General features: G+C 43.0%; 2 protein-coding genes and 1 long non-coding RNA gene across 3 annotated transcripts in view; 2 read left to right on the top strand and 1 right to left on the bottom strand.

Moving 5' to 3' along the window:
* LOC119474736 (ADAMTS-like protein 3) overlaps positions 1 to 2,831 on the top strand; it is a 135,743-nt gene extending 132,912 nt beyond the window's left edge. The window contains exons 14-15 of the mRNA XM_037746935.1: positions 48 to 195; positions 2,743 to 2,831. Of these exons, the coding sequence (XP_037602863.1) occupies positions 48 to 195; positions 2,743 to 2,831 (237 nt within the window). The remainder of the gene's footprint in view (positions 1 to 47; positions 196 to 2,742) is intronic.
* A 5,332-nt stretch (positions 2,832 to 8,163) lies between these two features.
* The window catches only part of LOC119474745, a 16,636-nt gene continuing 1,224 nt past the window's right edge, over positions 8,164 to 23,575 (bottom strand). Inside the window, exons 2-3 of the long non-coding RNA XR_005203635.1 lie at positions 11,275 to 11,278; positions 8,164 to 8,298 (exon numbers count right to left, since the gene is read on the bottom strand). This is a non-coding gene — a long non-coding RNA (uncharacterized LOC119474745). The remainder of the gene's footprint in view (positions 8,299 to 11,274; positions 11,279 to 23,575) is intronic.
* Positions 15,230 to 23,575, top strand: part of LOC119474728 (ADAMTS-like protein 1) — a 23,920-nt gene continuing 15,574 nt past the window's right edge. The window contains exons 1-4 of the mRNA XM_037746925.1: positions 15,230 to 15,280; positions 19,101 to 19,311; positions 19,419 to 19,598; positions 20,701 to 20,854. Of these exons, the coding sequence (XP_037602853.1) occupies positions 19,174 to 19,311; positions 19,419 to 19,598; positions 20,701 to 20,854 (472 nt within the window). The 5' untranslated portion in view covers positions 15,230 to 15,280; positions 19,101 to 19,173. The remainder of the gene's footprint in view (positions 15,281 to 19,100; positions 19,312 to 19,418; positions 19,599 to 20,700; positions 20,855 to 23,575) is intronic.

The following is a 23,575-nucleotide window of genomic DNA, read 5'->3' as shown; positions in this document are numbered from 1 at the left end:
GTATAACATGTGAGATAATGTTTATGTGTGCTGCCGTCTCGCTGCAGTGCACGGTGACGTGTGGCCGTGGCCTACGGTACCGGGTGGTTCTGTGCATCGACCATCGTGGGCAGCACATCGGAGGCTGCGAAGCGTCGCTCAAACCTCACGTTAAGGAGGACTGTCTGGTCCCGATCGCCTGCCACAAAGCCCGAGGTAGGACACTAAGAACTGACGGAGAGTCTCTGTGTGTGTATTATAAGGAAGCTAAGAACATAACAGACAGGCTTTAACCGACAAGTAGGGGTTGCAAGTGATCAACAACTGCAATATCTGGCAATCAGCTGTGGGCAGGCTAAAAACAAGCTTTACCGTCTGTTGCAGGTCACATTTTGACACTTCGTGGCTCAGAAAACTGACATCCATAGTTTGGTCTCATTTTGATCCGGAACATCTGCAGATTCATTCCATATCCGATATGATAGAATCCACTAAAGTTAGGCACGATACGAGATGAATAAATCCCCGTTTTTGTTATCTTCACCACCATCTTGACTGTTAGGGAGCCGGGAGGGACAGCTGCGTGAGATTCATCTCTTCTTAGTTTGGGAGGAGAGGGAGACACACCTGGTGATGATCTGCACTCTACTGACTGCACTTTTCTAGTTGTACATGTATGTGATATATGACTTTTACATCCCATTAGATACCTTATATTATCTGCACTCTGAAAAAATGCATAGCAACATTGCATACACATATTATATACTGAACATTTGGGTACAAAACTACAGACCATGCAGTACTAAAACATTGCATGTATAAGCAACATACTGATCCAAAGGTCAATTTAAAATAGAAGCTACGTAACAGACATGTTAATACAGCACAAATATAATATAAAAATGTGTTTCTTACTCTTATAGTGTATGATATATAGTAGGCTGAACGCACTGTAGTTGTGACTCAGGGCTCTTTTTCAGTCATGCTTAGCGCATTAGCTGTGGTGTGTGTGCGTATGTGTGTGTGTGCGTGCTGTCCTCATGCCCACCAGTCACCACCTCCACCATAAAAACAGCAGGCTTCATTTGCATCAGCTTCCATCACGAGGCCTTAATTTATGATCCGTCCACCGTAAACGAGCATCGCCGCTCATTAAACTGTTGGATTCTTTAAAAGCTCGTCATTCTCTCCCAGAGAAGCTCAGAGTTTTGCACGCACGCATGTGTACGGTACGTCTCTAAATGCCACTTAAGAGCTTTCGCCCGTAATAATAGACCTCTGTATTAGACGACTAAACTCAGATACCTCTCTCCGAGACACGGACACAGACCTTTACGCCGAGTTCCACTTAAAGAGAATACAAAATGATGGACTGTACATAAAGATATTAGCTGGCCTTTGGTCTGAAGGGTGATTGGGTTTTGGGAAATGGTATTTATTTTTTTTGTTGCAGCCCAAAGTGCTTCACAGCAGTAAAAATAGACATAAAATGAGCATAAAATAATAAAATAGTATGAAATAGCGATGCAGAAAGTAAAAAAAAAGAAGAAAAAAAAGGGTAATAGTATAGAATAGCATCATAAACATCAATAAAAATAGTGCTCATTTAAGACACAATCACAGTGTGAGCGTAAAGGGGTGGAATGCATCAATGAAATAGCCTCACTTTTAACTGCCTTACGTTAAAAAAACGGTCATTAAATTTTTCCCATCATTCATACATATTGATTTTCATCATCTATAATTATTTAGCCTCATGGTCCATTATCAGGGAAAAAGAACAAAACATTATACATGCCCAACACTGGACTATCGATCAGCTGCTTAAGCGATCTATTCTTAAATGGTATTTGGATGAGGATTTGCTGCAGGATTGACGTCTGTAAAGAGGGCAGTGATTGATGGCAGGATAAATGTCGCTGCATTTGGTAATTATAAAAACTCAGGTTTAGTAGAATAAATGCTGTTACTGAAGAATGTGCCCGTGCCTAAGGCGAGTCTTTTCTCTACTGGTAACCATGACAGTTTAAGATGCATGATGTCTGTGTTCGTCCTAATGGCACAAAGTGTTCTGTCCCCAGATTTATAAATCTCTCTTGTGAGATTTGTAAAAGAAAAAGAAAGAGACAAATAGTTACATCACAAATTCATGAATGTGTCGGCCATATGCAGAGGACAGCAGTCCTGTCTCTTTGCTTTCCTCATCACTATCAACTTATAGCAAATAGGACCAATTTGTCAAGTCTGAGAAAGATCAAATACTCATGGAACATGCACATAAAGTGTACCTATAACATAATACAAGTTCAGCAACACATGCTGCTAAGTTTTTCGAGAGAAGTGTGAGGAGTTGTGCTGTGCTTGCTGTGATTTTCTTGGCGCGGCGAAAAGCCGTTGTTGCGCCATGCCAGCCGTTGGAAATAATGGGTTTCAGAGCGGCCGTCGCCACATTCTGTGTGAAAGACCCACAAGGAAACATGTTGACCGTAGGTATTTTGAAAGGTCAGGTCATTTTTAGGTGAGATAATCCTTTATTATATGTTGATGTAAAGTGTTAGAGCCATGCAGTAGGTCCACGCCTACTCACTTCCTGCTGGGACAGCTCTCAGTCCTGCAGTAGACAGGATGACGTCCCCAGGTTATACAACTTTTTGGTCCAGTTAGGATCCTCTGATGTGCTTGATGAGTTCACGCCCTGATCGCTGGTGTTAGACTGGGATGATTGGAGGTGTAACTCATTTTCTGTCTCTCTTCTGTCAGAGTCCCTGCCAGTGGAGGCCAAGACGCCCTGGTTAAAACAAGCCCACGAGCTGGAGGAACAGCACACTGCTACAGAGGACCCCACGTGAGTTCACACACATTTACACACATAGACAACATGCATTGCCCATAAATTGGGGGCTCGTCCGGGACGTCGATATAAGAGAACCCTAAGAACCAGAAGGGCCACATCCCCTTAAGTCCTAATGTTGTGCTCTCTCTACCTAAAAGTGGAAATTTGTATATATTTTAAAGTTTTACACTTTATTGTTTCATGACACCGCCCCGTCTGTGCATATACTGTACCAGTCAGAATGGCATTGCTCCACTGTCTACATAGACATACAGTAGGGCGTTTTCACAACAAACCATCGTCCGAATCAGAGTGAAATTTATAGTTTTGGTTCTATTTTAGTTCTATTTAGTCTGGTTCGGTTTCACATTATTTGCTGAAGTGCGTATACGAAATATCTGAAATATTTCAGCTTGAGTGAGTCAGGTACAATGTGTCTCTAAAGCCTATCAGTGTTGAGATTCTCCTCCTGTCGTCACTGACGTTGTGGTGTTATTGAATCAGAAATGGAGGAAAATAATCTTGTATGTGTCTGTGGTCACCCAGAGCTACGATAGTACATCATTATCTGTACAGAGACCGGACCAAACTCTGTGTATAAATGTATTATGACTGTCTATGGTAGAAACAACAACGTCGCTGCCGTATTTATGCCTAGACTTTATCTTGAGTGTTGATGGAGCAGCTGCATAGCCTGGCACTGATCGATCCAAACTCCATTTAAAAAACAAGCATTTTAAAAGTTGTTTGCTTGTCGTCTTGCGGACAGACCTGACCAAGCATGTATTCACACTTTTTAGAAATCAACATCATTATGTAGTTATTTCGGATCCTTTTGATCTGTTTATTGCAATTAAATCTCAGCACATCTGTTTATTTTGGGTTCATACCGCAGCAGCGACGTGTGGCTCGCTGAATACAATGGATACAGTTTGCTGAATTCACCGCGCACCATTCTGGTGAGATTCTCATTGTGACTTCATGAAAGTGACTAGGGTGCTAATTCAGGCAAGATACAGACATTTTGAATAGTACATTTGCATGTCTGAAAGATTCTATATAATGCCAGTAGATTCAGCATATATGCACTCTTTATTCATGCTAATCAAACACTTTTCAGGCACATCGCCCTACACTCACACACAGCTTATCCAGGGCTGTGTGAATCTGTCCTGCTCTGTTTCCTCTCTCTTTGCTGCTGATGATAAGCATGTGATTATTGCCTGCTGCTCCGGGCCTGGTCAGCTCTGATAGCCTCCCTGGGATCCATCAGTTCTCAGAGCTCACACACACCTCAAACACTTTGCACACACACCTACGGCAAATCTCCATCACATGCAGCCCGGTAAATCTTATGTAAGCCACATTAATTTGATGAGCATGTGAAGCTCAGCTCTGGTGGTTACCCTGCATGCTACAAAACCCAGGGTTAATACCCCTGCATGCATTAAAGGGATATTCCAGCTAAATTAAATCTAGTATCAAAGAGTATAACAATCACACACGTCCCCCTGAAGGTTTGAAGGGTGGCTCTGAAGAGTTTGTAACTTGAATTTTAGAGGATGCCCTTACCAGAGAAACATGATTTATGTGTAACTTTTCTTGACAACTTTTCCGAAATTTCGCATACCGAACCGAACGTCCTGTACCAAACTGTTTGGGACAAATTAACACACTGTTCCACCCCTAGTACCAACTGTACAGTGTCGTGACTTTAGACCAGGGGTCAGCAACCTGCAGCTCTTTAGCTCCTCTCCAGTGGCTCCCTCTGGATTTTTAAAAATGGAAATGAATAACTGTTTTTTGTTTACATTTTCGTTTTTATTTATCATTGTTGTAGGTCTATGGTACGACGGTACGACGGAGTATTAGGGCCACATTGAGGAAAAAAAAAAAAATCTGAGATTTCAAGAATAAAGTCATAATATTACGAGAATAAAGTCACAAGTTTATGATAAAAAAAGTTGGAATATTATGAGAATAAAGTCAATATTATAAAGTAATAATTTCACAAGTTATTTTCTTTTTTTCTCGTAAAGTTATGACTTTATTCTCGTAATATTACGAATTTTTTCTTGTAAAGTTACGACTTTATTCTCGTAATAATATGACTTTATTCTGTAAATCTCAGATGTTTTTCCCTCAATGTGGCCTTAATACTGCGTAGTACATTGTCTCTTTGGCCCTCACTGCATTAGACTTATATACTATATACTTAGACTATAAACTGTGTTACCTTCATCACAATGATCAAATGTTTTGCAGCTCCAGACAGATTTTCTTTTCTTTTTTCTTTTGCCTAAAATGGCTCTTTTGATAGTACAGGTTGCCGACCCCTGGTTTAGACCAACAGACCATGGACTATATGGCACAGACCTTAGTTGTAAGCTAGCTATAGTAGCGATGCACCAACTGTGTGTGTAGGAGTGTGACTGTGTGTGTTTGTGTTCAGCTCAGCCTCTGACTGAACTCACCAGAAACAGTCTCTGTTATTTTGTTCCAGTCGTTCTCCTTTTCCTTTGTCTTTGTGAAGCAGATTCATAAATCCCTTCTGTAAACAAGCATTTTTTGCTCAAGTCGACACATTTTAAAATGTTCGTGAAGATGAAGGCATGCAGAATGCATTGCAAAGGGAAAACGATCAGATCAGCCAGAACACATCTGTAGGAGGTCGCATTGCGAGTTCACCTTTACCTCCACCTTTTACCTTTATCTCAAACCTCCTGTCAAAAAGTCTTTCCACTGCAAAGGAAGAAAAAATAGAGCTCATATAGCAGCGTCGCTTCAAGCTAGTCAAGGGATTGCTACAACGTGCAAGACATGCATGAATGTTAATAATCGTTAATGAGGTTTTTATTCTCTCTGATGTCATGTGACCCATTCATGCAGGGTTTTCCTTTAATTTCTCACCCGTCTCAAGAGAGCCCTACAGAAAGACTCACCTCCAGGGAACCTCTGCTCTCTCTGCTCACCCGTGTTCGGTTGCTGTAACAAGCTCACTGTCACACATTACCTCTGGTGCATCTGCCAGTCAGCAGCTTTAGGATTTCATTACATGAAGCAGCTGGAGTTAGGGTGGAAGGGGAAGAGACTCAGTGAACTGAAGCAAGTCATCATAGTCATGTTATCTGCCGTGTACAGATTGGAATGGAAAGTAAGAATGCATTGTACTTAAAACGTAGTTCAGTTTGAGGTACTGGCACTTAAATAAACTTAAAGAAGCAGCTGAGAATTGGATCCAGATAAGGAAAGTAAAGCATACAACAGACATAATCCCAAAACTGCAAAAAACAGAGTTTGCTCTGAGTGACCTTCATTCAAAGAGGCCTTGAGATAAGATTTATTTATTTCAAACTAGTGCTCCCCAAGGTCATACTGGAAGCGTGATTATAGTATAAGTCAGTCAGTCCTTCAGGAATTCTGCAGAGCCTTCGTTGAATTCATACTGGCTTTCAATATAACAACATGGTTTGGAGGGATGAGTGCTATCAACCTGAACCTCCTCAACAGGGTTGTTGGAGGATCAGCAGCAAGATCATCAGGCAGAAACAGGAGCCACTCAGCATCATCCATAAGAAACAAATGTAGAGAAGGCCTCACAAATAGCTAAAGACACTACACACACCTTCAATACTGTTAGCTCCGACCCCCCTAGACAGGGGCATAACATAAATGGGGGGCTCGTCCGGGATTTGAACCCGGGACTTCTTGCACCCGAAGTGAGAATCATACCCCTACTACAACCTCATGCCCTCCGGACGTTGATATAAGAGAGCCCTAAGAACCAGAAGGGCCACATCTAGTTTTGTCCCTACCTCCATCTGTCTACTGAACTCTTAACCCCCAAAAACTGAAGGACAGTTCTCGTGATCCCTCTCCCCGCTTGAACTGTATGAGGACAGCTGGAAAGACTTGGATGTGACCCACTTGCAAAGCCTCCATTGGGTTGCTCATTTTGGCTGGAGTGTCCCAAGTCAAAAGGCAAAGCATCAGTAAGCCTCACACTGGAAGGGTAATCTTTCCAACCACCACGTCTCTGAAGACTCTCCATGTTTTCTCCCATGTCATACGCTTTGTGACAAACTTGCAGCGATATGGGATGGTATGGGACAAGTGGGTCCAGCGATCACCCTTTCTTTACAATGCAGACCCCCTCGTGTCTGTGGATGAATGTCTGGTTGCATTTTGTGGGTCGCTGTCCCTTCAGATAACGTATACCAAACAAACCGGACAAATACGATATCAAAATATGGGCAGCATGTGATGCACAATCCAACTATGCCTGGATTATGCACCTCTCTCATGTCTCTACTTTTACTATCAAATAAAGGCAGAAAAAGCATGCACTTGAATCCATAAACGCTTTTGCAATTTTACATGTTACCATCATATGGATTGGTTTTCCATAAAAATGCTTACTCAAAATCTAGTAGAGCGTCTGTAAGTCCTCCTCCTCTTTCAACACCGTGGAACAGAGGCTGCAGTACATGGGATACAAGAAGGAAACTCAACGCATGCTTCTAGTGACAGGAGATACACAGCATACACACTGTTTTTATGGGAGCATATTAACAGTAAACAGACAGCTCCTCAGTACAAGCAGTAATACTAATAGATACTGACATGTTTACACTAGTACAGCGGTAATGGAAGCCTCAGTAACACGGGGTCTTTGCTGCGCTGAAATCTCTGCAACGAACTTTAATATAAAAGCTCAATCACAACATGAAAAACAAGTCCGCCTAGTCTGCAGTATTCCACACGCCATGTTGAGGATGGAGAGAACAAAAAACAAAGGGAAACAGTGGTGCCAATGAAATACAGATTGCATCATATCTCTGTAATATATATATATATATATATATATATATATTGTGCAGGTGATCAGTCTTCTTTAACTAATTTTCTCACTATCAATCACCGATTACTATCTTGCCAACACATTCTCACTCCCAACTTGTCAAATACCTGCCGCTCGGCATCGGAGACCAACGCATGGGACACCCCTTTTGCGTCGCACCAGGGACGGCGTGTCAATATACGCTTGTTACGTGCATAGTGTCCTTTCAAAATAAACTTCAGTTTTCACAGGAACTAAGGTTTAGGCAACACAACCACTTAGGTAGGGTGGTTGACGTTAACTTCACTGGCTAGCGACTCACAAGACTCACGGTGTGACGATACCGACGAGTGACTAAAGACTGATGTGATAAAATAAGTCAACTTTATACTTTTAGTTTCACACGGCACACGAGAACAGCGGCCTCCTGGTTGAAAGTGTTGTGTTTGTTTGACCCATCCACCACCACCACCCCTCCCACATGCTGTAAGCTGACTCTCACACTGCGAATACTACGTTACTTGCTCCGACCGTTAAATAACGCTGTTGGTGGGTTTACATTGGAGTTAGTTGAAAGCCCGGTTCGTCACATACTGTTGCTAGAGGGTGCCTCCATGCGTCAGTTTACGATGCCGAGGGGGCGCTGCCCAAACTGCGGTATTTGACGAGTTGGGAGTGAGATCACGTTGATCTTGCTGGTTAGCCATTGCACTGTAACAAATGAATAAGCAGGCTTTACAGGTGTCCTCGGAAAGTGACAGAGTTGCGGAGACCAAGTGACTTAAACAGAACCATTGTGTATTCTGCTCCTTCTTCATACCCAGTCATTAGATGCAGGGCACGAGGTTGCACATAAGAAGACGTCTGTTTGCAAATCATGTTTGGCTCAGGAGTCTTATCATGATATAAGTTTCATGTACAGACAGCGGCATTTGTAAATGGAAAAAAAAACATTTTCCATACAGTTCAACACAGCTGATAATCTGACTGAGCACATACCTATTCTCTTCTGTTTGCTGTTATTCTGCTCAATTCATCGTTTATATGTGCTGTCAGTTTAGACATTGCTTTGATTGTTTGGTAATCATCTCAGAAAGATGCTGGAGATCCCGAAAGCCTGTTCAGGCAATCAGCCCCACTTGGCATTGTAGTCGGTGCCATCTGCTTTCATTGGCAAAGGCTTTGGGCACAAGTATTGTTGCACTCTCAGGGCACTTTAGATTGCGAGTGTGGGGCTATCCCCACATAGCGGCTTCTCAAGCCAAAAACAATTAAAATACCATTTGAACTATTCTATCCAGCCACTGACCTTAAATTGTAGTACAATGGTCAATAACAGCAGCAACCACACTTTATTTCTGTTGCTAGCAGGTGGGACTTTGCTCCACTTGCCCCACATGATCCGCCACCTCTATGTACAGAAGTATGGAGTTCTTGCATCTTATGGCAAATCCAAAGGGCATGCTCCAATGTTTTATCAGATCATTTTCAGCATTCTTGGTTATCTTAATATGCACACCCTACCACTCTACCGCAGCGCCATCTAGCAGGTGTTGTCAAAAAAGCACCGGAGTTTCGCCCCTTTGCTTCTACACTCTTTGCCATGGCTCTCTCTGTATCCAGTATGTTCTCCACCTCTGTGTTCAGGTTCATACCTGGGCCCTGGTTACCCTGCAGCACCACCTGTGGGCCTGGCAGGCAGACTCGGGAGGTGAAGTGCCGGGTGCTGCTCTCATTCACCAAGACGGAGGTGGACCTTCCGGAGGAGGAGTGTGGCGAGGACAGACCCCAGCTGGAGAGGCCCTGCAACCAGGGGCCGTGTACCAAAGCTCCAGGCATCTCTGCAGGCCTCCAGGACCAGGCGGTCCCTTACATACAGACAGATGAACTGTACAGCTGGGACTACAGGGGCTTCACCGCCTGCTCAGCCACGTGTGCCGCTGGTGAGGTTTCTCAAATGGACGCTGGCAGTTAAAATGCTTTTGTCCATTCCTATTGTCCTCTCATGTCCAACTGGTTCTTGTCTGTGTCCTCTGCCCAGGGAAGCAGACAGCAGTTGTGAGGTGTGTTAACAGGAAGCAGAGAGTAGAGGTGGAGGACTCTCTGTGTGATTCGTCCAGCAGGCCGCCAGTAATGATCCGCATCTGTTACCCTGAGCCGTGCCCCCCGAGGTGAGAGACCACAAGGTCACAGGACACATAGAACAAGCCAGCCGCAGTGGGGGGGCGAGGGTGAGTGAGGTCTGTCTGTGCTTGTGTCCAGTTTAACTTTGAACTCTCGATCACACATATGACTATTGGCTGCGTATTTCCCTTCCGGGCAACGTCACTGCATCCTGTGCTTACTGCTGCCCAAGATAATTAATAAAACACTTAATTTTACAGATCCGCACATTTCATGGTAATTAGATGATAATTAGCAAGTAATCTATTTAAAATTTCTTTGGAATTACTACCAAATTACCCCAATATTTACCTCAAAATTTATCAAAAATGACTTTATTATAAACATTATTTAATTATTTAATTCCGCTATAACTGGTAATTAATTTAATACATTTTCAGGAAAAGAATACAAAGTTAATTGATATGCTTTATTTACATGTTTGCTGGTAAATAGATAATAATTAGCAAATAACTTCTTTGAAATGTCTTTAAAAACTCCCTGAATCATGACGTTACCTACCAGGTTACATTTGTGTTGACAATAAGTCACACAATGGTGAGATTTGTGTCTGATCAGAAGTGTCTTCTATTAGTTTTCTACCTCCGATGAAGAGCAGCGAAACAGCCGCTTCTCAAGCCTAAGGGCCCTATTTGAACCATTATTAAATCATGTTTATAATAAAGTGATTTTTGATCAATTTTGAGGTAAATATTGGGGTAATTTGGCAGTAATTCCAAAGAAATTTCAAATAGGTTACTTGCTAATAATCACCTAATTACCGTGAAATTTGCAGACCTGTAAAATTATCAAAAAGACTTAACTAAGTTAGGTGGAAATTTAAGGGTTTTTGGTGATACTATTGGTTGCTAGACCACAATCAGGGAGTTTATCTCAAAGATTCTTCTTTGTTTGCCAACACTCAGTGTGCAGGGAACAGGAGCTCATGTTTCTTTTCCACAACTTAATGAGATTTGAAAGAAAGGAGGGGAAAAGGCCTCTGGACATCAAAGCTGACGTCAGCAAATCTAGACCCAGAAACCAGGAGATTATGATCAGAAAACCAGTCCCTTAATCACTATTACAGTCCTTCTAATTAGACCCAGTAATTTGTAACATACACAGCGAGCACGTGGTTCCAATATTTGCAGCAAACTCCTCTGTGCTGTGGTCTCCTTTAAAAGAATCCTTCATGCCTTCTACATTCACAGAGAGCAGAGAGAATGAACCGCAACTTTTAAAAAACGTAAATCATTTTCCTTACCATGTTAGAATAACTTGGAAATGAAGTTCATTGATGGAGTTTAGAGGAAAACTAAACAGAGCTGCCTGCATCGCTTTGAATAAACACTGGGATTACAGCTCGGAGTGCAGTCAGAGGGTTCGGGACCATTGCAGAGAGCTGGTTCTTTGTAGACTGATTTATATGCCATATTTGGCCATCCAAAACAAATACCTTACTGAATAAACACAATAAGACGTGCGGTCGGGCGGGGGCTATATTGAAGTGGTCGGGCTGGTGGAGAAACACAAGTAGACTGTGTGGCTCCTGGGTACAGGGACAGGCTTTTACAGCAACACAAACGGATCTTTTGCTGAAAAAAAGATATATGCATCAATAATAGAAACATGTGGACTTTTCAGTATTTTAGTCCACCCAAAGGCACTTCTAACAGGTAATTGTTTTTTTATTCAGATAATGGATAAAAATATCTTGCGGGTTCAACAGCTCCATCAGGGGACCCCAAACTTCCCTTTCCCTTTGCCACATTAACCAGCTCTGACTGGAGGATCCCGAGGCGTTCCCAGGCCAGTGTGGAGATATAATCTCTCTACCTAGTCCTGGGTCTTCCTCGTGGCCTCCTCCCAGTTGGTCGTGCCTGGAACAGCTCCCTAGGAAGGCGCCCAGGGGGGCATCCTTACTAGATGCCCGAACCACCTCAGCTGGCTCCTTTCAACTCAGAGAACATAGGTGAGAGTAGGAACGAAGATTGACTGGTAGATCGAGAGCTTTGCCTTCCGGCTCAGCTCTCTTTTCCAATCCCATGTTCGATAGTCCCCTCACTCGCGAACAAGACCCCGAGGTACTTGAACTCCTTCACTTGGGGTAAGGACTCATTCCCTACCCGGAGTAGGCAATCTATCGGTTTCCTGCTGAGAACCATGGCCTCAGATTTAGAGGTGCTGATCCTCATCCCAGTGAGTGCTGGAGGTCACAGACCGATGATGCCAACAGGACCACATCATCTGCAAAAAAGCAGCGATGAGATCCTCAACACACCGAACTGCAAACCCTCCTCTCCCCGACTACGCTTCGATATCCTGTCCGTGAATATCACGAACAGGATTGGTGACAAAGCGCAGCCCTGGCAGAGGCCAACCCCCATTTGGAAAGGAGTCCGACTTACTGCCGAGAACCTGAACACAGCTCTCGCTTTGGGCGTACAGAGATTGGATGGCCCTGAGAAGTGATCCCTTACTCCCGCCACACCAAAGTTTCAGTTTATTCGTCCATAAAGTCATTCGTACTTAGCTCCACCCTCTCGTGTCACTTCCGATTGCAAATAACCAAGATGGTGACCACCAAAATGCCAAACTCGAGGATTCAAAACGGCAGTTAACAAACCAATTGGGTGACATCATAGGCACTATGTCCACTTCTTGTATACAGTCATCACAACACAGCTAAGTATGGACTGTCAGAACCAGATGATTCAAATAAGCAGAGAAAAGACATCCACTTTTCTAATGATCTTCAGTACAGACATCAGTCTGATGTTTGCAGACAGCTGGCTAGTTAGCATTAGCTACAGAGCTGGGCAGATAGAGACAGTGCAAACAAAGTAAGTGTGCATACGTATATAGTGTAAAATATAAACCTGATTTTCATGATGTAGACATTTTACATGCAAAAACAAATACTTGAGTTAATGCAATATATTACCCTAACCCTACAAATGCCTATATGTCACATTGTTTTCCTGTGAAGGAAGTAGATCTGATGTAGTTGCTGAACAATACTAGTGTGATTCAATAATTACTTGGCCAGATGCCTGACATTTTAAAGCTTTCCAGCTCTGGGGTCCAGAGTTTAGGTGGATTTACCCACCGCTTGATGAAACCAACCCGGTCAGATTGGAGGCCAGCAGGCGGGTCAGCGGGTGTGTTAGTGGCAGCTCGCAGACTTCCCACTTATTTTGGCCTTCTTGTCCCTCTGGCAGTCCTGGAGACACAGGCTGGATTCTCCTCCTGCTCTGGGAAAATGATTAGCTAATAACACACAGCTCCAACATTAAGCAGCACACACAAGTGAATTTCTGAAAACTGTATATGACTTTGATATAAGGCTTAGTATGACTGTATAGCTCCAGTCATTTTCAAACCTTGATATCATACTTTTCTCTGATTTGACACCGGCTAGAATGTCATCACTTGTTTCACTGTGGCTACCGGCTTCTTTCTGGCCTGGGTGCTGCAAAACAGTTGGCAAAATAAGCCAATGGATCTTCCAGAAATCAATCTCTGAAGCAGCCAAAACCCCTTGTCCCCTTTATTTCAACAATCTGATTGCTCACTTTGATATAAGACATAAAGATGAAATGACATTGAAACAAAAATCTGACTTTTCTCCCTCAGTCAGCAGCTGCCTGTCTGTGTGAGGTAGCACAGAGGAAGTTGCCATAGTCATCTATAATAACAAAGGTTGGTTAAAACGAGTATAAGCCTGGACCGTGTACGGTCAGTCTGTGAATTTGCGGCTAAGTTGTTACACGAATAGTTAGTGGTCATGTCTATAATGTTAAATCCAGTAAAGGTACGTGTCCGCAGCCTTTCGTCCTTTCCACGCTTCCCATTCATTGTCTATGTAAGCAGCTGTGCAATGCATTCTGGGAGCGTTGCGGCGCGATTGGAGAGACGGAGCGTCACGTTGGCCGCTCCTCATTTGCATAAAGTTGAGGTCTATAGGCTACAGGTCTAAAATAAAGACAGATTCAGCAACTGCATGGATTATTTCTAAAAAATGTTAAAATGTATAAAATGTTTCAGAAACGCATTCGGTGAACTATTTTCGTGAATTAAGAGAGAGAGTTTCCAAACAAGCCGTCATGTTGGTTCCGGTTTAAAAGCTGGAAGCAGCAGCCCTAGTAAGATGATGACCATGGTAGATAGTAGAAGATTTTTCCTGCTACACATCCGTAATAATGCTGTTATCTCCATACTCATGTTAGCATGCGTACAGCTGGTTAGACTGTTTGCAGGTCATTAAATGGGCATTATCAGTGGTTATAAGCCTCATAGATGTGGGTCAGAAGGGGCCTGCTAAACCCACTGGTAGGTTTTATCAATGATTCACATGAGCGGTCACCGAAAGAAGGAATAAAAGAAGACGAAGAAGAAGAGCTGTAACTTAAGTACGAAAATTACGTTGACTTCTGGTTTTACACGGTACTCGGACGCCGGTCTCCTCGGTGAAAGTCCAGTGTTTTTGGACCCACCCCATCCACCATGACCTCGTCCCTACGCGGCGTTTGTCGCTCTTTATACTTCCTGGTTCACAATTACCTGGATTACATTCTAATTGGTTTCGTGGGATATACACAAATCACAGCGCATTACTTCACAATATGTGAACAGCCTGCTTTTAAGTTTAGCTGTAGCAGGGCCCCTACTGACCCACATCTATGAGGCTTATAACGACTGATAACGCACATTTAATGAGCTGATAACAGTCCAGTCAGGTACAGCTTCACAGAGCTGCTGGCACGGCAGCAGATTCATAGGAGTGCGTCCTGCTCAGTGTGTCGGGAGGTTGCCTGGTGCTCCTGTGGCACACTTGGATATGGGTGGGAATACATTATCATGGATTATAGATAGGTATCTCAGAGGCAGTCAAGGCCAATCACATGTACTACTTTCATCCCTGTTGTGAACACACTGATAGTTAAAGAATCCTGTGGAGAGTTTTCCTCAAAGAGCAAATAAAGCATGCCATTATGAGTCAGCCTGTGCCTTCTGGATAGCGTCTGTTGGTGATTTGAGTCGTGATCTGTTAGCAAAATGACTGAATATGTCCAACTAGTCTGCCTGATTCATTGATTCTTCATCGGACTGCGGTTAGCTTCTACGGCCCCGACCACGGCTCTGAAACATCAGTAGCCTAACTGTGCTGTGTATACAGTAGATAAATCCACAGCGCTGTCCGTGGTGCTGAAGTTGCGACTTTTTTCTCTCAGACATGTATTGAGACCAGTGTAACGGTTTCATTTGTATGTCCTTTAGTACCACCTAGTGGTGATTGTGAATAGCTGTGCTGAAGAGGAAGTGAGCTAAAAGTAAATATGCAGAATAACAGGAAGTGGTGTTCAGGAAGTTCCTTTTTGCTCAGGGACTCATAGTGTGAGCATCTCAGTGTATAATCCTCTTAATCCTTCGCCATAAAGTCCACGAAACCGGCCTCATCCGTAAGTCATCTATTATTAACAGTTATGTGAACACGTTTATGTTAACATTTCTTGAGTTTGATTACAGTCTTTTTGACGATGGTTAGTTTGTTTGTCAACTACACAGAGATGTTTTAGTGTAAAGTGGTTAAAGCTTTGTGTAAATGATATTTACTGTTGTATTTTCATCTTTTTTTTACATACATTAACATACCTTTATGCACATGTTGGTTCTGCCAGCAATCTTTTCTCTACTGATGCACTAGCCTTATTATTTAGTACTTACAAACATACTTAGTTGTTTGTATTTTTGTGTTCTTTTTCAGTTTTACAAATTACATATTTCCCTCCATTTAATCTTGCCAAACACAACAACCTGTCTGTTCCCTGGAGAATGAAATACTGGAGAACATAATGTTGAGCTGGCTGTATAGCTGAAAAATACATTGCCTGCAACAACCCTGCTTGGACCTCACCCATCCTCAAACTCTGCCTTTGCTTTGAGCTCGACTACACACCTGTAAAGTTTTGCGACTGCCTCTTACATGGTTGATGCTGTCGCGGTGACAAAATCTGTCCACAGACAGAAATATAAACATTTGGTACTCAGAACCTCCTCTGTGGTAGTTCCTGCTACAGTCGGTGTCTCCAGGACCACATTTTGCAAACCGCCCAAGAATAGAGTACTATTACTGTAAGAGACTTGCACTATTTATGATAACAATGTTTGGATCAATATACATGTGTAAGTCCGACTACTCGCCCAGAATGCAATCAATCTGCACAAAAGAAACTACATCTAGCTCAGTGAGCTACCACAGGACTGTATCCTGCACTTCTCTCATTAGGTACGAAGGGCTAAGTTATTAATACTCGTTTGTCCAAAAACAAGAAAAAAGACTCAGTGTAAATTTGTCCTCTGTGTTGCACTACAAGACTGGGGATATAATTGGTTATATCCAGACACCATAAACAATGGCCTACTTTATTTATTCCTGAAGGAAGGTATACTGTTGGCAAACAACAATGTGTCCGTCCGCCCGGTGCTTCTCTGCAGCGCCTCGGTGATAGCGCCGGTTGCCAGATACATTTGATGAGCAGGTTTTGGCTTTGGTCACTGTACAGGCACGATGGTACCGAACATGGAAACCTCATGACAGGACTCCATGCTAGCTGTGCACAGCCACTTTTCTTTAGCTTTCAAGAAATTGTTCAAACAAGTAATCGTCAGTTTCATATTTGTGATTGTGCTCTGATCAAACAAACCAGATAATGGTAACTTGATCAGCTGTAGAGGTGTTGGTAGGCAAATTTTTTTCACTTTGGCTTGCTGTTTTCCTCTGCCTCCAGTCTTTACGCTAAACTACACTAACCACGTCTTCAAGTGCAAGTTCAAGTGAGGACGACTGACATATGAGGACAATCATAGAGGGACATCAGTTTGGATTTTGCAAAAACGGTTGTAGCTCAGGAGTCACAAGATGGTCCTATTATTTTATGTACTTAACCGTAAGTGTATGCATGTGTGTGTGTGGGTCTCTCTCTGTGTGTGTGTGTGTGTGCATGCTATACATGTAAGTCACTGCATTTACAGGCAGCAGATGGATATTTGCCCATCTAGCAGTCCTGCAAACTGGAAGCATGTCTGATTCACACACAGTGATTTATCGCTCTCTCCTCCTCTAATGGATATTTACAGGAAGCAGCTGCAAAGTGCACACACACACACACACACACACACATGCACACGCACACGCACACACACACGCGCACACACACACGCGCGCACACACACACACACACATACTGCTGTCTGCTGTTTGGGAGACCAACAGTGAGAACACGGTGAGATGTATAAACTCCCTCTTCTTCTTCTTCTCTGTCTGTCTATAACTCTCTCTCACTCTCTCTCTCTGTCTCTCTCTGCTAGTGACCGCTATACATCATTCTACTCTGCGGGGATTCGTCTCTTGCCTTGTATTTTGTCTGACTTTAGGAACTTTATGAAAGCAATAGGACCCTGTGTGAGATAGTTGTATTATATGAGGTCCAGTGCTTTCAGCAGCCACGTCTGAATCTTCAGTTCAGACATTTAAGAAAGATTTAGCATCTAAAATAAATGCAGCAACGGCATTGATCCTTCACACATAAATTTGACATTACTTGTTTCAGACTTTCATTTTTATTTGGTGTTCAAATCTTGTTTTACTTACTAACCACTACTGTAACTCGAGCTGAGAAATGATCTGTGCATATGGAATATAGTGAAGAGAAACCTGGATAAGGTGTTGACATGGTAACGGGCCTGATGTGTCACGCAGCTGTCTGACTGTACTTGAGTTTCCTGGCTTAGACTGAGCCTAACTCTGGCTCTCCTGGATAACTGCCTGCCTGTTAAAGCAGTATTATCGCACCCTTAGTTAAGATTCAATTGGCAATATTAATAATTTTTCACTTTTGTTTTGTTGGAGGAAATAACTAAACAGCAAAAACTTCACAAAGAAATACAGTTAGTGCCACTTCAGGCATTATTTCATATCTCAAAAACAGGTTTTGAAATATGAAACAAATCTGAATATTCCATTACAAGCGCTGACATCATGAGTGATTAATGGCACTTAGGAATGATGCTGGATCATAGACTGTATATAAAGACGGACGATGTGACAGCTCTCCAAAAGTGAAGCCAAAACAACTGGATCGCCCCCTGGTGGACAGCTGCAGTATAGGTTATAAAGCCTGCCCCCTCCATGTTAGGGGATGGGACATGTATGTTCAAGTGTTTATTTTTCTGATAAGTTTGGTTTCAATTAGTTATTTATTGCTATAAAAACATGGTGTGACGTCATGATTGACAGCTGTGATTCTCTCACTAACAAGCAATTGGTTCGGGCCGGGTGTACGGGTGGCACCTCGATACCGCGGCTCCAGCCCCCAACATACTTGCCAACCCTCCCGATTTTCCCAGGAGACTCACGTTTTTCATTGCCCACTCCCGAAGTCACAATTCTCCCATATTTCTCCAGATTTACGACACATTTTCGCATTTTTTTTCTTTTTTCATTATCTTAGTGTGTTTCTGGGACTGAACAGTGTGTATAATCCCTACTGTTTCCACCCGGACGACAACAGAGCTACACCAACTGTCGTTTCCCGGAGGAAGAGAGCAGTCTATGCTCGTGACACAGCGCAGTTTGAGCCCATGTTTTAGCTGCGCTCGCCACAGCGTGCAACACCCAGAGTTGGGCTCTGCTCGATGCAGCGAAAAGCTGTCGTGGCGCGGCACAAGCTGTTAGAAATAACAGGTTTCAGAGCGCAGTGATGACGTTGTCACGTTGTGTCTGAAGGGACCTTCAGTGAGTGAGAGAAGGAGTGAGAAATACTCAAGTAGGAGCAAAAATAAATTTATATCAGAGATTCACGGGGTAGGACCCCCAGATCCCTGCGCTTTGGTTTTGAAATCCTCCCTTTTTTTAAGGTCTCAAGGTTGCCAATTACGGGCTCTACTGAAAACAGACTCTGGCTCCAAATGACACCAAAAGCACAAGATGTGCGCTGGACTGAGCAAGAATGCTTCATTTCAGGATACATGTTGCCCTGATTCCTCCATCCTCAGTTCCATACCTTTTATCTCTCCCACACAGTGTGGGTGGGAAGAACCAGGTTGTAGCAGGGCCACAAATGAGCCACAAATGGGTCATTTAATACTGTCGATGAAAGTGGAAAAGGGTATCACCTCTTCCGCAGTCCATCTCTCTAGAAAGAGCTTGCATCCTAATATTTATCAGTATTTTGTGTCTGACCTGTTCCATTATATCTCTCTCTCTCTCTCTCTCTGCAGATGGGAGGTGACAGCGTGGACCGGCTGCTCTGCGTCCTGCGGCGTCGGCATACAGACCAGGAGTGTGTTTTGCATGCGTCTGTTGTCCGTCGACCAGCAGGATATTCTGACCGTTTCAGAGGACGAATGCAGAGAATTCAAACCTCCCATCCTGCAACCCTGCAACCAGGTGGACTGTCCCACAGCCTGGGAGACTGAACCGTGGCAGCAGGTGTGGACTTTTTGTTCTTGTGTCTGCATGTAATTAAAATCTGACTGAACTCCTCCATTCCTACCTCTTCTTCTTCTTCCTCTTCTTCTTCTGCTTCCTCCCTCCAGTGCTCCCAGTCCTGTGGTGGGGGGGTCCAGGTGCGGAAGGTCTACTGTAAGCAGCTCCTGTCCACCGGGGCTTATAGCAGGCTGGGAGACAGGGCATGCTGGGGTGCCAAACCTGCCACTAACAGAGGCTGCAGCAGCACTGACTGTCTGCCCTACTTGGCAGGAGGAGAATGGGGAAAGGTGAGCGCCAGCAAGGGAAGGAATGAAAGAAATCATGGAGGGGAGCTGGAGGCTGCCAGCTTGAATGAAAGCAGAACTATGGCCTGATCAAGTCTTCATTTCAGCCCGTTCTCATTCCCAGGGCATCAAATACCAACGCTTTGTCATGGCCGTCGGCCTTCGATACCGATGCTTAAGGCACCCTTTAGCGTTGGTATGAGACGCACTGGGCTTTCCACTTACAATCAATATTAAACGCTCAAGGAAAGGAAGTGGAATGACGTAGCTTTTAGAGCAAAAAGACACACACCGGGTGGGTGGATGGGTCCAACAAACACAAGGCTTTCATCCAGGAGGTCGCTGTTCGTGTCCCGTGCGTTAAATTTCCCTTTTAACGTTACATCGGCTGTTCGTTTGTGTCTCGTGTTCACAGCGTTCAGTGTCATTTTCCCTGTGCAAACATAGTAGTTTTAAGCCCAACCATGTCAAGTGTTTTTGTTTTATTCACAACATTAAGCACGTGTTCACTGTGACCAAGAGTGACGCCGAGGCGTCTGACAAGCGTCAGTATATGATGAGTTGGGATGAGAATGCGTTTTATAAAAGCAACTTTTTTTTCCGCTAAATCGGTTATTTTCAATGAAATCACAGCCAAGGTTTTCCACGACTTTATGGAACTTTGGCTCGCAAATTTGTGGCGTTAACCAATAAACTCGACAACATTAACATTTCCTGTTGCAAGGTTTTGCAACTTGCGATTTTAAGGTTGCAGCAGACTCAGTTTTAAAGCTAGAGTGAAGATGCTTTCAGGTTTTATAGTTCCATATGAAACTAGAAAACCTAAGGAATCTATCGGTACCAACCATGTCCTACTAGCTTGTTGCGAAGGAGGTTAAATAACGCTCCAAACTTACGCTCAATTTTGGCGAGGAAAAAGTGGCATGGCCATTTTCGAAGGGGTCATTGTATGTACTTGTATCTTATTTGGCATTAAATGTTAAAACCATCGTTGCTAAACATAACCCAATCTGAGGAAGAATCATCTCATATCCACGTTCTGTCTGACCATAAGGATGTGTTATTAGTCTAAATCATTGCTAATCTGTTCTGTTTCACTCTGCAGTGCTCGGTGTCTTGTGGTTTGGGGATCCAACGTCGGGAGCCGCAGTGTCGCCAGCTGACATCCATGGGCCACCTGGTGACGCTGTCCAGGGATCTGTGCTCAGGGTTGGCCTCCCCACCGCTCGTACGAACCTGCCGCATGATGGCCTGTCCCAGTAAGAACACACACTTCAAACTCACACACATATTGTAAATACCTTTATGTACTATATGTTCACGTTTGGAAAAACAGATCATGATTATTAGGGGTGTGAAAAAAGGGGGTTTGTGGGTGTGAAAAAAATTCTGTGAATCCATCTAACTCACCTCAGCTGGAACACAGAATGTAAAACACACAGTTGAACGTCTTGAAAATGCCGCAACGACTCCTGAGAGTCTGAATGTGTTTTGTCAAATGTTCTCTTCAGCTGCTGCTCCCTGCTCTCTCTCTCTCTCTCTCTCCCTGGTCTCTCTCTCTCTCTCTCTCTCTCTCTCTCTCTCTCTCTCGCTCTCGCTCGACAGCTACTATTTGTTAATTGGGATTAAGGTCAAGGCTTGGTCAATGGGAGGATTAGGCTTCATCAAAAGTGCTTGTCGGATGGCCGAATATCTTCTGAAACCCCCCCCATGTTATTGTCTCCTATTCTAAAATGGTGTATTTGAATATTTCTGCATACTGGGGTCCATAAACAGTCTTGAATTACATTAATTGGGTATCACTGTAAAGTTGAGACTCTTGTGGATCCAATGAGCCCAACTGTATTCATGTGTGGTGATGTTAGTCTCCATAGGAGACATTTCATTGTAGTGAGACCATTTATTTTTTATTTTTTTTAAACGTGACCTCTCTGTATAATATGACCTGTGGGGAGCTCTAGGATCACCACAGGCTAAGATCTCTAGCCTCATGAAACTTTACAGCCACAAACTAGAGACCTAGAGCATTCAGAGGATGGATGGCTTTCCTATCTAGATTGACAATAAGGAGGTTTCTGAGCAGTTTACACAACAGAAGTGCTCACCATCCAAATCGTCGAAAAATGAAATTCTTGCAGAAATCTCCAAATGTCAAAAAGTTTTTGAAACCAAATCACAGCATGGCTTTTTCTATGGTGTTCCTTAAGGTCTTGGTGTCTTAATGTGGTATTTTGGAGGGATTATTGATCATTTTTATCAATTCTCGAGTGATAAAAAATGGTTAAATTTAGCACCAAATCTGTGTAACAAATGGTATCAACCCAAAAACAACTTATAAGACATAATAGAGCATGGGGATGACCATCATATACTTCTGTCATAATGTTATAAACTCTTATACACTTTCACAATTAATTTTAAATAATATTTATAACATATTTATGACTAAAACATTGACACACAGTGATGAGCTGCATCTCATTTTAATCTCCAGGTTCTCAGCTTTCAGATGATGTACACCACTTCTATGTGACATCTACTGTTGACCTGCTATCTCCCCCTAAAGACCCACTGTACCCCCCTAAAAAAGACAAAAACTGGTCTATTGTGGGTTTCAGAGGGTTAACCTCCTTAACCTTATCCTGCATCAATACAATTCTTCAGGTAAAAGTAGTACTGCAGTGTGTCCACTTCACTAATGGATACCAAAGCCAGTAGTCAGCAGGCCGATCCATCCAGTAATAATCACCACGGCCTCGAGCTGCTCTCCCATTTTTCTAACCATGTTTAAACTTCTCTGCGCCGGATCTTATCTCTCACAATATTTAACTTGAGTTAATGATGTCAAATCTATTTGGCTATTTCCCCTTTAGCCCAGGAGTTCCAAGGGGAGACGGCGTGGAGGGAGTTGTTTGCATTTTTCTCATAGTCTAAGTATGACCATCAATCAGTTTGGTTTACAATCATCATTACTCACTCTGACCCAAACTGCTTATATTTGTCAGGTCTTATTCTGGTGATATGCGTTTTAGCTGACATGTGTGACAGTGCACAAATAAAGGTGTCACACTACTTCCGCCCACACATGTCTCTGTGGAATTCACTCAGCTTTCCTACTCCATGTTAAATATAGTACAGTCTGTGTTGTAATAAATACAGAAGCTGACAGAAAATGTATACCGCCTCGCGATATAGGTTCATAGGTCAAATAAATGATTGCATGTTTGAGCCCAGAGGTCCTGGGGAAGACTTCTGAGAGAAGTTACAACCATACAAAGAGTTCAAATGTTTTACATCCATATATATCCCTACCATATACAGATACTGACATCAATCTTAATAGCCAATCCCCACCAACCACCAACCTCGAGGTCTCTCATGGACTGTCCCAGAATATGTCTTCAGCCTTCATCCGTTAAGTATATGAGAATGTCGAAGGTTGATATAGTGTAAGACGTTTGTCTGGAAAAATATACATATATATATAAATAATATAATATCTAAAAATACACTTATCCACTTTCTGCTCAAAGAGTGAGATCAGAAAAGCTGTCAGGACACAGTTAGCCTAGCTTTACATAAAGACTGGAAGCAGCAGGATACAGACTGGCTTTGTCCAAAGAGGGAAAAAATGCACATCATCATCAGACCACCAATTCATATTTGGTATCTTGTTTGTTAATTTAAGCATGTAACTCACCTTAAAATCCACAAAGTTTCTGCATTGCTGGATTAAACAATTGAGACACAGTGTCTTAATTAAACAGGTTATTAAAAGTTATGCAGGACAGTAAAGGCAAATCTGAACTGTTTTAGTATAATATGACAATACATACCCTTTAAGGCAGCTCAACTGTTTATGCTCTGCCATGATATTTTCACACTTGTCATATTGTGTTACTGTATGGAGCTAAAGCTTCACAATCAACTGTCAAACCTGTTGCATCGCTATATAAACAAGCACTGAAAATAATGGATCA

This window comes from Sebastes umbrosus, chromosome 2 (assembly GCF_015220745.1).
Source record: "Sebastes umbrosus isolate fSebUmb1 chromosome 2, fSebUmb1.pri, whole genome shotgun sequence".
Lineage (NCBI taxonomy): Eukaryota > Metazoa > Chordata > Actinopteri > Perciformes > Sebastidae > Sebastes > Sebastes umbrosus.
Note: the sequence above shows the minus strand (reverse complement) of the source record. Positions and strands in the feature narration are given on the sequence as shown.